The sequence below is a fragment of the Euprymna scolopes genome, chromosome 30 (assembly GCF_053919585.1).
Source record: "Euprymna scolopes isolate OS-2025 chromosome 30, ASM5391958v1, whole genome shotgun sequence".
NCBI classification, from domain to species: Eukaryota; Metazoa; Mollusca; class Cephalopoda; order Sepiida; family Sepiolidae; genus Euprymna; species Euprymna scolopes.
In genome coordinates this window covers 57,761,458-57,774,576 of record NC_136511.1, presented here as the reverse complement: position 1 = coordinate 57,774,576, position 13,119 = coordinate 57,761,458, and the positions used below count along the sequence as shown (strand labels likewise).

Genomic DNA, 13,119 nt, shown 5'->3' with positions numbered 1-13,119 from the left:
CATTAGTTTTTCCTGAAATTTTGCCACAAATTGTATTTCATTAAATAGATGTGCACAGTAAAAAAATTTTTTTTTTACAAAAATTCCCGTTGCACCCCCAGGGGCTCAAAAGGTAAAAAAATACTCCAAAATGACACATTTTGCCCCGTAACTTTTGATCCATCCATTAGATTTTTTAAAAATTTGGCCAAAATGTAGAACCCATTGTTCTTAATATAAATCCAGTATGAGTGACCCTGACAAAATTCTGGTTCGCGTCCTCTGGGACTTTTAGTACTAAAAACGCCTTTTTGTGTCTCAGTTTTCATATTTCTCAACAAAAACTTGATATGTCTGTCTATATAGTGGTTTTTCATGGTGGTCAACTCAAATATACATGTGCTAAGGCCTGAAACTGCACCATTATCCATTTACACTGAAATTTGGCGTATCCAGGAGCTCAAAAGAGGTGAAAAATGACCCAAAATGGCCAAAAATGAGACTTTTTGCGCCATAGCATTTGATCCATCTATTAGATTTTCCTGAAACTGGGCCAAAATGTGGAGGCTATTGTTCTTAATATAAATTTGGTATAGGTAACCCTGGCAAAATTCTGGTTTGCATCCCTCTGGGACTTTTAAGGCTAAAAAACATGCCTTTTTGTAGCTCTTTTTTTTCATATTACTCAAGAACTTGATATGTATGTCTATAATAGTAGTTTTTCATGGTGCTGACTTTGAATATACATGTCTTAAGGCATGAAACTGCATCGTTTGTTTATTTTCACTGGGATTCAGCATTCCCAGGAGCTCAAAATGGAACACAAATGTCCCAAAATTGAAAAAAATGACACGTTTTACCCCATCCATTAGATTTTTCTGAAACTTGGCGAAAATGTGAAGGCATCATTTCTTCACTTTTTTTTTTTTTTTTTTTTTGTGGCGTCATCTCACATGCAGCATAAGTGGCGGACCACACACACGTGGTTTATTGTTCTTTAAAAGTATTTCCTTCTATTTTTAGGAAAGTAAGCAGAAGGAAGCCCTAACTCGAAAGCAACAGAAAAATAAAGCGAAACAGAGTGTTTTTGCAGAGGATGACAAACCTACGGAACTTTTACAAAGGCCCAAGGAATATGTCGTAAAGTTTTCATTTCCGAACCCTGCACCATTGAATCCACCAATTTTAGGATCACATGGTAATTTCTTTATACACTGTTTTACATCCTCTGTCTTAAGGTAATACTTGTAACGGGCTTAGCAGTTGTGCAACTAGGCTCTGGATGTGGTCAGTCATGATTATCAGTATTTTCTTTCTCTTCTGTTTGGTAAGCATCTGTGACTAAAATCATAGAAAAACATTCCTTAAATTATTTTTTTTCTCTTAAAGATTATTTTGTAAAATGTGAACTAATTTTTCAATCCTATTATATAACTAAAAGAATACGTCCCAGAACAGTTTTGCATGACTTTTATTTCTTTTTACGAAGATTAAAATCCCGATATCATGATACTAAACCTTATGTTTAGGATCCTTAGTCCCATTTTGATCAAAATTCAAATGATTTGGAATATATAGAGTATAAGGACCCCGGGAGACCAGAGGCACAAAAGTGACAGCTTTCAATCGATACTGGTTGGCCTTTACCTTCATACATCATCACCCCTCCACTCCCCTGATTTATCGGAGAGGGACCTATGTTTTCAGTGGCGTCTGTGCGTCCATTAATTTTTCCTGAAATTTTGCCACAAATTGTATTTCATTAAATAGATGTGCACAGTAAAAAAAATTTTTTGCGAAAATTTCCATAGCATCCCCAGGGGCTCAAAAGAGGTAAAAAAATGCCTCAAAATGGCCCAAAATGACACGTTCTGCCCCATAACTTTTTATCCATTGATTAGATTTTTTCTGAAACTTGGCCAAAATATGGAGTATTGTTCCTAATACAAATAAGTATGGGTGACCTTGGTAAAATTCTGGTTCACGTCCCAGAGGGCTTATAATGCTAAAAACACCCCTTTTTGTGTCTCTTTGTTCATATTTCTCGACAAAAACATGATATGTCTGACTATATAGTGGTTTTTCACAGTGGTCAACTCAAATATACATATGTTAAGGCCTGAAACTGCACCATTATCCATTTACACAGGGATTCGGTGTATCCAGGGGCTTAAAAGATGTCAAAAATGACACTTTTTGCTCCATAGCATTGGATCCATCCATTAGATTTTCCTGAAACTGGGCCAAAATGTGGAGGCCATGGTTCTTAATATAAATTCAGTATGGGTAACCCTGGCAGAATTCTGGTTTGCATCCCTCTGGTATTTTTAGGGCTAAAAAAGCATGCTTTTTTGTAGCTCTTTTTTCATATTACTCAAAAACTTGATATGTATGTCTATATAGTAGTTTTCTCTGGTGCTGAATTCAAATATACATGTCTTAAGGAATGAAATTGCACCTTGTGTCCACTTTCACTGGGATTTAGCATTCCCAGAAGCTCATAAGTGGTCACAAATGCTCCAAAATTGAAAAAAAAAAAAAAAAAAAAAGACACTTTTTACTTCATAACTTTTGCCTCATCCATTAGATTTTTCTGAAACTTGGCAAAAATGTAAAGGCAATTGTTTTTCATATAAATTCAGTATCGCTGACCCTGGAAAAATTTTGCTTTGCATCCCTGAACATATACACTTGCCTTACCACTAACTCAACGTTGACCCTTCGCACTTCTCACATTCATCATTTCGTCACTATTTTTTGTGGCGTCATTTCACATGCAGCTCCAGAGGGGGACAACGCATGCGTGGCTTGTTTTTCTTATTATTTACAAAACTTTTTAATAAGCAATCGAGGGATAATTATTTTACATTTTCTTAGTTATATTACTTTTTGTTAGGCATTTTAATTTTTAGATAAGATCGATTGTTAATATAGAGAATGTTTTGTTTTAAGAGAGGGGATTAAATTTATTTTTAATGAGTGCTACAAAACTTTGGGAGGAGGAACAGGATTTTCCCTATATTAAAAATCGATGATAAAATTGAGAATTTAGGATGCAGATCTTTATAAAGTAAAACTTTCTTTATATTAACAATATTTGAAAATTAAAATGTCTACCAAAATGAAAAATATAAATTTAAAATTAAATTAAAATGTCTACCAAATGAAAATGTAAAATAATTTAAAATGAAATTAAAATGTCCACCAAATGAAAATTTAAAATATTTAAAATTAAAATGCCTACCAAATGAAAATGTAAAATAATTTAAAATTAAATTAAAATGTCTACCAAAATAAAAATGCAAAATAATTATCGATTGTTTATTAAAGTTTTGTAAATAAAAAAAAAAACATGCTCCTACATTAAAAAAAAAAAAAAAAAAAAAAAATCTTGGCAAAAAAACCCCAAAAAAACAATTTGTGTTTGTAACAAATGCAATATATAAAGGTCAAGGTCAACTAGTATCAATTAAAAGCTCACACTTTTGTGCCTCTGATCTCCAAGGATCCTTATACATTTTCTAGAATAAAAAAATCATGATAGTGTATAGTAATACATAAATAAATAAAGCAGGGGAGACTAAGGCAGTAGACCAAGATATATCCAAGGCCTTTGACAGTCAGATCCTATGGTATTGCTGGACGAATACTTAACATAATTAAATCCTTCTTAAGAAAAGAATCCAGGTTGTCCTTGATGGTCGTACATCAAACAATATGATAAATGCAGGAGTACCTCCGGGGTTGATCCTTGGCCCTTTATTATTCCTGATATTCATAAATGAACTCCCTGATAAAATTGTCTCTGAAATGGGTATATTTGCTGATGACACCACGCTCTATAACAGACATGAGGGGAAAACGAATGAACACGTATCTAAAACCATGGCAGAAAGCCTAGAAGAAGACCCTTGGTCTGTGGTGGAATAGGGATAAAAATGGATGATCACATTCAATACTGCCAAGACTTAGTTCCTTTCCTTTAATAACTATAAGAAACCTTCTCAGCCACTAATAGCCATGGCTAATGATATATTACCTGAAAGTACTTTGTTCAAACTCGTCTTCTTAACGTTCATAGGAAACATGAGTGGGAACAGATATATTGAGTGTATTGCCAAGGCTGCTGCAAAGAAGGTGGGCTCTCTCTACTGTGCTAGAAACTTATGCCTGGGAGTATCCTGTACCTTTACAAGGCCACCATTCGCCATGTTGCCACATTTGGACTGGTACATCTGCTACTGGTCTCTCCCTCTTAGACAGGATCCAAAAGAGTCGCCAACCTAATAGGTCCTGCATTATCAGCTAGACTTCAACCACTGTCCCATCGACGAAATATTGCATCCCTCTGCCTGTTTTTACAAGTACTTTAATGGTAGATGCTCTGACGAATTATAAGCCCTTGTACCTCCTCGACGTAAATATCCCTGACAAATATCAAAATCCGACCCCTACACAGTAGAGATCCCTAGATGTAAGAAAGCCTTCTACTCTAATAGTTTCTTCCCTAGGACTGCTAGACTTTGGGATTTCCTCTGGGTTCCTGTTTCCCTGACTGCACTGACATGCAGAAGTTCAAGTGTAAGGTAAACAGATATCTTGCTGCTCAACTTCCTACATAGAATCCCTGCAACTTATGTCTCAGATAGAAGAATATGTATAAAATTTTAGCTTAAGTAATCTTTAAAAAAAAAAAAAAATGAAATTCAAGGGATCTTGTTTAATTAGTAAGTGATGAATCAACTTTAATGTAAATCTGAAATATAATTTTAAAATATAAGATTGCACTCGTATTATGCTCCCTTAAAATACTGCAAAGAAATTGAAATTTGGAGAATATTAATTGATGCATAATACCTATTGTTAAAATCTTTAAACAATTGGAAATATCTGAATGATCAAGGGTTCCATCCCCTTATTGCATATAACTAAATTTATATTGAGTTTATATATGGACTCTTTATTAGCGGCATACCAAAATTCACAAAAATTAATTAGTTTACATGTAAATCCTGTACATAGAAGTGTGTGTATGTGTGTGTGTGGGCCAAACTACAACAACTCTCCCAACGATTAACCTATCATTTAGCTGACAATAGCGCCATACAACAACACCTTACATCCCACGATAAAAAGCTATAGTCGTCTGACATTATAAATATCTTAGCTAACAGTACTAAAATTCAATACCTTAACAATTGCACATGACGACTAAAATTACTAGCATTATTATTATTATTATTATTATTATTATTATTAAAAAAATACAGCCCCTCTTTAACCAGATCTCATTGAATGCCAGGAAAATATACTAAAAGTATTTAATAACTAACAAGAAACAAAATAAATAAATTATAAAATAAGAAAATAAAAATGTTAAATAAAAATAATTTACACCTAACCATCCTGCACCCACCTTTTTTAACTAATAAAAAAACAAAACAAAAAAAAAAAAAACTATAAATACACCAAGCCTCAAAAGAAAAAAATGATAACCACAATCGCTACTGATGATAATCAGATGCACTGATTGAAAGTGCTTGAGTAGAATATGACTGAACAACAACTTTTGGGCACCATTTTATACAACATGGCAGCTGAAATAAAAAACGCCCGCTCGGCAAATGGAAAAGATATCCAGAAAAAATCGGGTAAAAGAATAACTGTTGTGTTCAATCAGAAGTGCTTGAATAACGACTTGCTGCCAATATATACATATGTGTACACACAAACACACTTAACATTTTAGAGATGTATTTCTACACTGGAAATCAATTGGTATTTTTATATATTTGGAAATAAGGCTATAATTCTTATAGCTGTAAGGTGTTTCTTAATAATAGGCATATTTGCAAATCAGTGGATGTTATTAACAAATCCCTTACCAAAATATATGTATGGCATAATTGTGTTGAAACAGATCTCTAAAAGTTAATCAGCATGGAATCTGGTCAGTACCAAATCGGTGGCCATTTGAAATTGCTTGGCTCTGTATACCATCTTCCATGACTTCTTTTGTTGAAGGGAGCCTGCATAAATATATATTATGATGTGACAAAAGGTGGAAGTCATAAAAAGAACAAATGTGGGCAGCATAGAAACAATGCTTGCAACCATACAACTGCATTGGACTGGTCATGTCGTAAGAATGGCGGATTACAGGATCCCTAAAATGCTCCTCCCGTACAAAGACATAGTTAAGCATCACCTAAAGGAAATGACCATTGATATACCAGACTGGGAGACAAGTAAATGACCAAGAGAAAGTAATGACTAAGAATTAGAGACTGATCGCAGCCCAGCAGAGAGAACAGTAGCAGATAATGTACCAGGCCTTTGCCTCATCATCTTCAGATATGAAGGACTGCGGGACATGGAATAGAATATATATCTATATATAATGTCCACATATCAATTGCCAATGTAAGTAACATAGTTGTCATCAGGACATCTACATAATTCGCTAATATATAAACGGACTGATTGTAAAGCATTTACTATAACAGTTCTGCTATAATCTGTCAATATCTTTGAGATAGATTTTTTGTTAGATTATTTTACCATTGTTTTTTTTTTTATTTTTATTTCTCTGTCGCACTCTGTCTTTTCCTCAGACAATCATATGCAACGTTGTTGTCCACATTTTGACATGGACCCAACATTGTGCATGAAAGTTTCGCAAAGAAAGAAATTTGACTTGAGTTTTTGCGGTTGAAAAAAAAAGGCATTTATTACCGATCCACACCAAGCCACTTGACACATATTTCTCAAACCAGCAACTATATGGTAACATTCTTGCTTTTCCTTCCTCTGGGTCGATTAACAGTTTCCCAGTCTGCAGCTAAAATCAACTGCTATGTTTGCAGCTTGCCCAATGGCACATGATCATCCAACAATTTTGTTAAAAATGTGGAGGACTAACAAGTTTTGCATCTTGTTTAAAAGTTTCTCTTGCACCGACATGTGCGTAAAAGTCCTATCATACTGTCATTTGCTTAAAAGTCTATCTCACGTTGTTACACGGTTTAATGGTAATATCACTGTCGCCACCCATGCTTTTTTCTCTCCCTCTCTTGGCGTTCTTCTTCCACCACTGTCACATCACCTCGCACCACTGCTTGGTTATTTGCATACGTGAGATGCAATAGCTGCTACATACATGTAAGTGGCTTTGTTACAGATAGAATTTCTCTCTTTCGGAATAAACCAGAGTAAATTATTTGTATCATTTAATTCCATGTTTGATTTAATCCTGTGTTATCTTTTCCAGGTGTGTCCTTTAAGTACGAAACTAGTGATTGGATTTTCAAGGATCTGGATTTTGGTATTGACATGACGTCTCGAGGTAAGCTCTCCTCTTTTTTAGAGGCAATATTAAGTAAACCAAATTGAATTTAAAAGCATTTAATATCTGAAGAAAGACTTTATTTTCTCTATTTTATTCATGAAAGCGCAAATTTTCTCCTTTTCCTTTTTTCTTTTTCTCTCTCTCCTCTTTTTTTCCTCTTTTTCTCTCTATTTTTCTCTTCTCTCATTTCCCTTTTCTCATTTCTTTTCACTTTTCCATTTCCCATCATACGTTAGTTTGATTGTCCACTGATACCTTTGGTTTCACAGAAACTCTTGAAAATTAATCAGGATGTCAAGATAGCAGATGTATCAGTTATTCAGTTTATGTGATGGTGATCAAACTACTATATTGTGGTCTTTGATATAAAATATATATATATGTCTTTGAAGTTTTTAACCTTTAAAACTATACAAAAAATTACTTTTTATCATTCGTTAAAAAACCATCTAGTCAGTAAGTCATTTAATCACCTGCAATCACTGCATCAACTCTCTTGAATTTACTATAATACCAATTTTTTTTATTTTTCAAGGGATCATCAGTTGTTTACCATGAAACACTGTTTCGGGGATTTAAAAACAATATGTATAAAAACATATATATATACATGCTCTTATATATGTAATTGATCACTTATTATTTCTGTGCTAAAAACTAATATATATATATATATATATATATATATATATATATATATATATATATATATATATATATATATATATATATTACAAGTCTTATAGAATACTGTAAGGAGATATTAATATAAAACAATCCCAGCCAAATAAAACTGCTCAATATACTAGACAGAGCAAATAAAAATTATAGTTTATATGATAAAATTTCATTTAAAAGAATCAATTTACAAAATTAAATTTAAAATTTCTTGTTTGAAGCAAAGAATACAATGTTTAAATTAATGTCCTTAATCCAAATCTGAACATATAAACTATATATATATATTGTTAATAAATGACAAATATCTATATTCCAAAGTTCATGATGTTGATCATCTTATAATTTATTCCTTTAATTCAGTTGACATTTACAATTCTTGACAGTATCTGTTTTGTAGCACAAAATCAATCACTTAATTATTATATCAATTAGTGAATCTATTTTGCCCTTACTCATCAGAAGAAATAGCAACAGTCAATCTGTCAAAAGTGCATTTTGACATAATTAAAATCTGAAAATTTGAAGAGAAGCTGTAAATATCTTATAATACGTGTCCATTATGCCATTTTGAATTTTAGAAACTGAATTAAAGGAATAAATTGTAAGATGGTCAACATTATGAACTTTGGAATGTAGACTTTTGTAATTTTTTCACTTTATTGCTCTGTAATTACATTGAGCTTCTTAAATAAGGATTGGTTTATATTATAAGGAAATGAAATATATTTCCACACACACACACACACATATATATATATATATATATATATATATATTCATAAAATAATACAAGAGACTTGTCTGCATATTTTTTTATTGATTTATTCTAAGTGCCTGATTAATGTATAAGTATTTTTACTTGACAAGGGTCGCATGCTCTCATTCTGTTGGCCATGATCGGGTAGAAATCTTAAATAATTTTCAATTGTATTAGTATCGCCACATTGAAGGTTGAATTTTTAAACTTCAAAAGAGTGTCACCTGGATCTGAATTTCCTAGTACTTCATCCGTTATGCCATGGGTCATTGTCGTGAGAATAACACTAAAGATGAGAACAGTAGTTCAAATAATACAAATTATCAATCCTCATCTTAAAAAAAAATCAGAGATATCTTTAGTATTAATGTTCTGAATTTTTTAGATGAGGGCTGATTGTTTATATTGTTTTGATCGGGACTATTGTTCTCATCTTGAGTGTTATTTGTGCAACGTTTCGGTCAGTGTATCCTTTGACGTTCATCAGGCATGCGTGTTATCTTGGAATAGGAGAAAAATTACTGGTTCCGTAAATGGTTTTGTAATCTTGGAGTTGTTTTTTAGTATTTTCACTGGTTTCATATCTATGAAAATAATTGGTTGACTATGGGAGACAACTCTAATAATTTTCAACAGAGGTTTTTTTATAGTTGAAATTTTTAGTTGTACAAATTTTTGTTTTTCTTGCAATTAGGTTTCCATATGCTGCTAATTTATTTCTATGCTTGATCTGTAGTCTTAGTTTGTTATTTTTATATTCTAATATATTGTCTACAAGAATTTTTTTCAAAGTTAAAAGTTAGGCCAAGAATATTAGTATTTAGATGCCGTTGTTTCCCCCCTTACATCTTGCATCGACTATATTAGAATTACTATATACGATGAGCTTTTTTTTCTCTCTTTTTTTGCGGGTCGAGGGGGGGGGGGTGCTTTTTTCACATGACTTGCTTGTTTTTTTTTTAACATTAAATATAATTTTTCTTTCTATAAATAAATTGTTTCGAAATATTTGGTTTAATATCCATTTTACATACTGAGCATCATTATTTTATTTTTATTTATTTATTTTTTTTTTCTTCAAATTTCTTTCAAGTGAATCTTAACCTGCATTGATTAAAACATATTCATTTAGTTAATTTTGTAATTTTTTTTTTTTCTTTTTAGTTGCCATTGTTGGTCCTAATGGTGTTGGGAAAAGTACATTTTTGAAGTTATTAACAGGAGAATTGGATCCAGTAAGTATTATTTTCTTCTGTACTAAGTAATTTTAGTTAATTTCATCTATAGAATTACATATGTTATTATATATTTCTTTTTAGCCAATTAATTAAGTTTCTCTCTATAAAAACACTGTTAAACACAATTTGAAAGTGCATCGAACAAATATTTGGAATCTATAAAATGTTATGTGTATATTTTTATAGATTGGATTCATTTTGAAACTAATTAACCTTTAAGAGTTTTGAATACAATTGCTAGGCATATGGTATGGTAATGTATGGTATTTTAGTTTTATAGAAAGGGGATACAAAAGAGGGGAAAATCTTTCCTGAAAATTCAGATCTTTCCACTTTTTGTGAAATTTTAGCATCGGTTAATATTCTCTAAATCTCAGTTTCTTTGGCATAATTTAAATTTTTCCTTTTTTTTTTTTTTTGTATGGGCATAATTTGTTTGTTTTGGGGGGGGGGGGTATGGGCATAGTTTCATTTTTTTTGGGGGGGGGTATGGGCATAGTTTCATTTTTTTTTGGGGGGGGGGGGTATGGGCATAGTTTCATTTTTTTTGGGGGGGGGGTATGGGCATAGTTTCATTTTTGGGGGGGGGGTATGGGCATAGTTTCATTTTTTGGGGGGGTATGGGCATAGTTTCATTTTTTGGGGGGGTATGGGCATAGTTTCATTTTTTTGGGGGGGGGGGGGGTATGGGCATAGTTTCATTTTTTTGGGAGGGGGGGGTATGGGCATAGTTTCATTTTTTGGGGGGGTATGGGCATAGTTTCATTTTTTGGGGGGGTATGGGCATAGTTTCATTTTTTTGGGGGGGGGGTATGGGCATAGTTTCATTTTTTTTGGGGGGGGAGGTATGGGCATAGTTTCATTTTTTTTTGGGGGGGTAAGGGCATAGTTTCATTTTTTGGGGGGGTATGGGCATAGTTTCATTTTTTTGGGGGGGGGGTATGGGCATAGTTTCATTTTTTTTTGGGGGGGGGTATGGGCATAGTTTCATTTTTTGGGGGGGTATGGGCATAGTTTCATTTTTTGGGGGGGTATGGGCATAGTTTCATTTTTTGGGGGGGGGTATGGGCATGGTTTCAGTTTTTATTGTATGGGCATAATCTCCCATTTGAAATTTAAAATAGTATCCTATTTTCATTAAATTCGATCCATAGTTATTAGATACCAGTTAAGCAAAATTTCCTGAATTTCAGTTTAAGTCCTCTTAAATTCTATGCATTTTCTAGAATCAAAATCTGAATAAGTATTCTAGACATACGGTTTGATATCACTATATCTTGATTTTAATCTTCGTGATAGAACATAAAAGTCGTGCAAAACTATTCTGATCAGGGAATTTTATTAGTGTTCTAATTTATTATATACTTAAATAAAGTATGTGTATCTGTGACCCAATGCTCACCTTTGTGATTGCTTGACGATAAAACAACACAAAGTGAGTACTTGATGTAAATCAGTTAAGTTCTGCGTGTGTGCTAGTGTTACTATCACGTAGTGTATAAAATAAAACCCCAAACATTGTTGTCGCTAGCTGTCTTGTTGCATTGGTCCCCAATGATTCTCTCTTTCTCTGACCTGCTCTTGCTCAGTTTGGACTCCCAATCTCTCTTGAGAGTACCTCCAAGCGGCTAACTGTCCTGAAATTGGGGGGGGGGAGTCTTTTTTCTTTTTTTTTTTTAATTACATATTTATTTTTCTCTTTCAGGTTAAAGGAGAAGTTCGAAAGAATCATAGACTGGTAATGACAACAAAATTTTCTTTTTTTTTTCACTTTATTTCTTAAGCCGATCACATAAGTAGAAAAGACGTCAAGTCCGACATCTACCTGACTGTAATATGACCTGTTGCTTCGTACATCTCCACGCTGACTGTTGGTGAAAGAAGGAGAATTATGAATTCTTCGTTATTTAACGAAATTTCACTTTTTTTTATACAGAAAAGGCGGATTTCGCTGAGTTTTCTGCTTTTTGGTCATAAAGAGAAAAGTAGCTAGAGTCTTACCTCCTTATTTAAATGATCCTGGATATGACCTTAAACTATATCCAGTGGTGAGACCCCAGCTTGCTGGCTTTGGGGAGTGTGGAGCCACCCTTTAATTACCATTGCTCTGACCCGGAGTGGTTCCAACTATGGGTTAAATAGAAACGGACTTGAAAACAACAAATATATTCTATTAAAAATTTTTTCTTCAAAATCTTTGGATTCGGCATTAAATAACCCGAAAAGGATTGATATGCCGTAAAACAAAACCAACCAACCTTATTTAAAAACAAAAAAAAAAAAAAATTTTTTTTTTTTTTTCATCTCTATCTGGCTGGGTTTTATTTCTTTTTTTTTTTTTTTATTTACAAATATACATTTTATCTAGCTTTCTCTAAATTTTTTTAGGATTAGCAAAATTTCATTGTATAAGTTTTCGAGCAACTAAGCCATACTCAAATTTAATTATTCAAATATGGTTATCCATATTTTCTTAGGCCAGAGTTGGTTCTGGTTCTGGCTGGATAATTTATACAAACTGTTTAAGCCTCCTTATCTGGATTTTGCATGACACTCTAACTTCAATAAAAAATTTCCCAGCAACTGAAAAATCTCTTCAAATCTTTTTTTTTATGCTACATGTTTAAAATAACCAATCAGACCCCCCCCCCTTGAGTGACCTCAAGGATCATCACTAATCCATCATAACCTAATGGCTTTGTGCACCTTACAAATCATATGTACACTTTAAAATCATTATTACTCCAAGTAATTCATGTTATGTTGTTTTTCAGCGTATTGGAAAGTACGATCAGCATTCTGCTGACCAGTTAAACCTTGACGAAACACCTGCAGAATATCTACAGGTATTTTAAAAAAAACTTTTTCCTTTTCTCCTTTTTTCTTTGTCTTCTTTTTTTCTTTTTTATTTCTTTTCATTTTCTTATTCAACTAAAACTTAATTTTTCATATTTTCACTTTAAATAGGTTACTTATTTCAATCGGGTCATGGATTAGCTTTTTGCTTTTTTTTTTCAGTTTCCGTGTTTTTTTGTTTTTTTTGTCTCCCAACAAAGGGATTGGACCTAGTAATTCACTCACATTTATTGGTTTGCACTTTTCTCAATAACCACACC

The 13,119-nt window shown here is 32.9% G+C and overlaps 1 protein-coding gene across 1 annotated transcript in view; it reads left to right on the top strand.

Moving 5' to 3' along the window:
* Nucleotides 1-13,119, top strand: part of LOC145254820 (ATP-binding cassette sub-family F member 1-like) — a 93,209-nt gene that overhangs the window by 53,830 nt on the left and 26,260 nt on the right. The window contains exons 13-17 of the mRNA XM_080113648.1: nucleotides 1,003-1,177; nucleotides 7,250-7,324; nucleotides 9,930-10,000; nucleotides 11,709-11,741; nucleotides 12,778-12,849. Coding sequence (XP_079969774.1) covers nucleotides 1,003-1,177; nucleotides 7,250-7,324; nucleotides 9,930-10,000; nucleotides 11,709-11,741; nucleotides 12,778-12,849 — 426 coding nt within the window. The remainder of the gene's footprint in view (nucleotides 1-1,002; nucleotides 1,178-7,249; nucleotides 7,325-9,929; nucleotides 10,001-11,708; nucleotides 11,742-12,777; nucleotides 12,850-13,119) is intronic.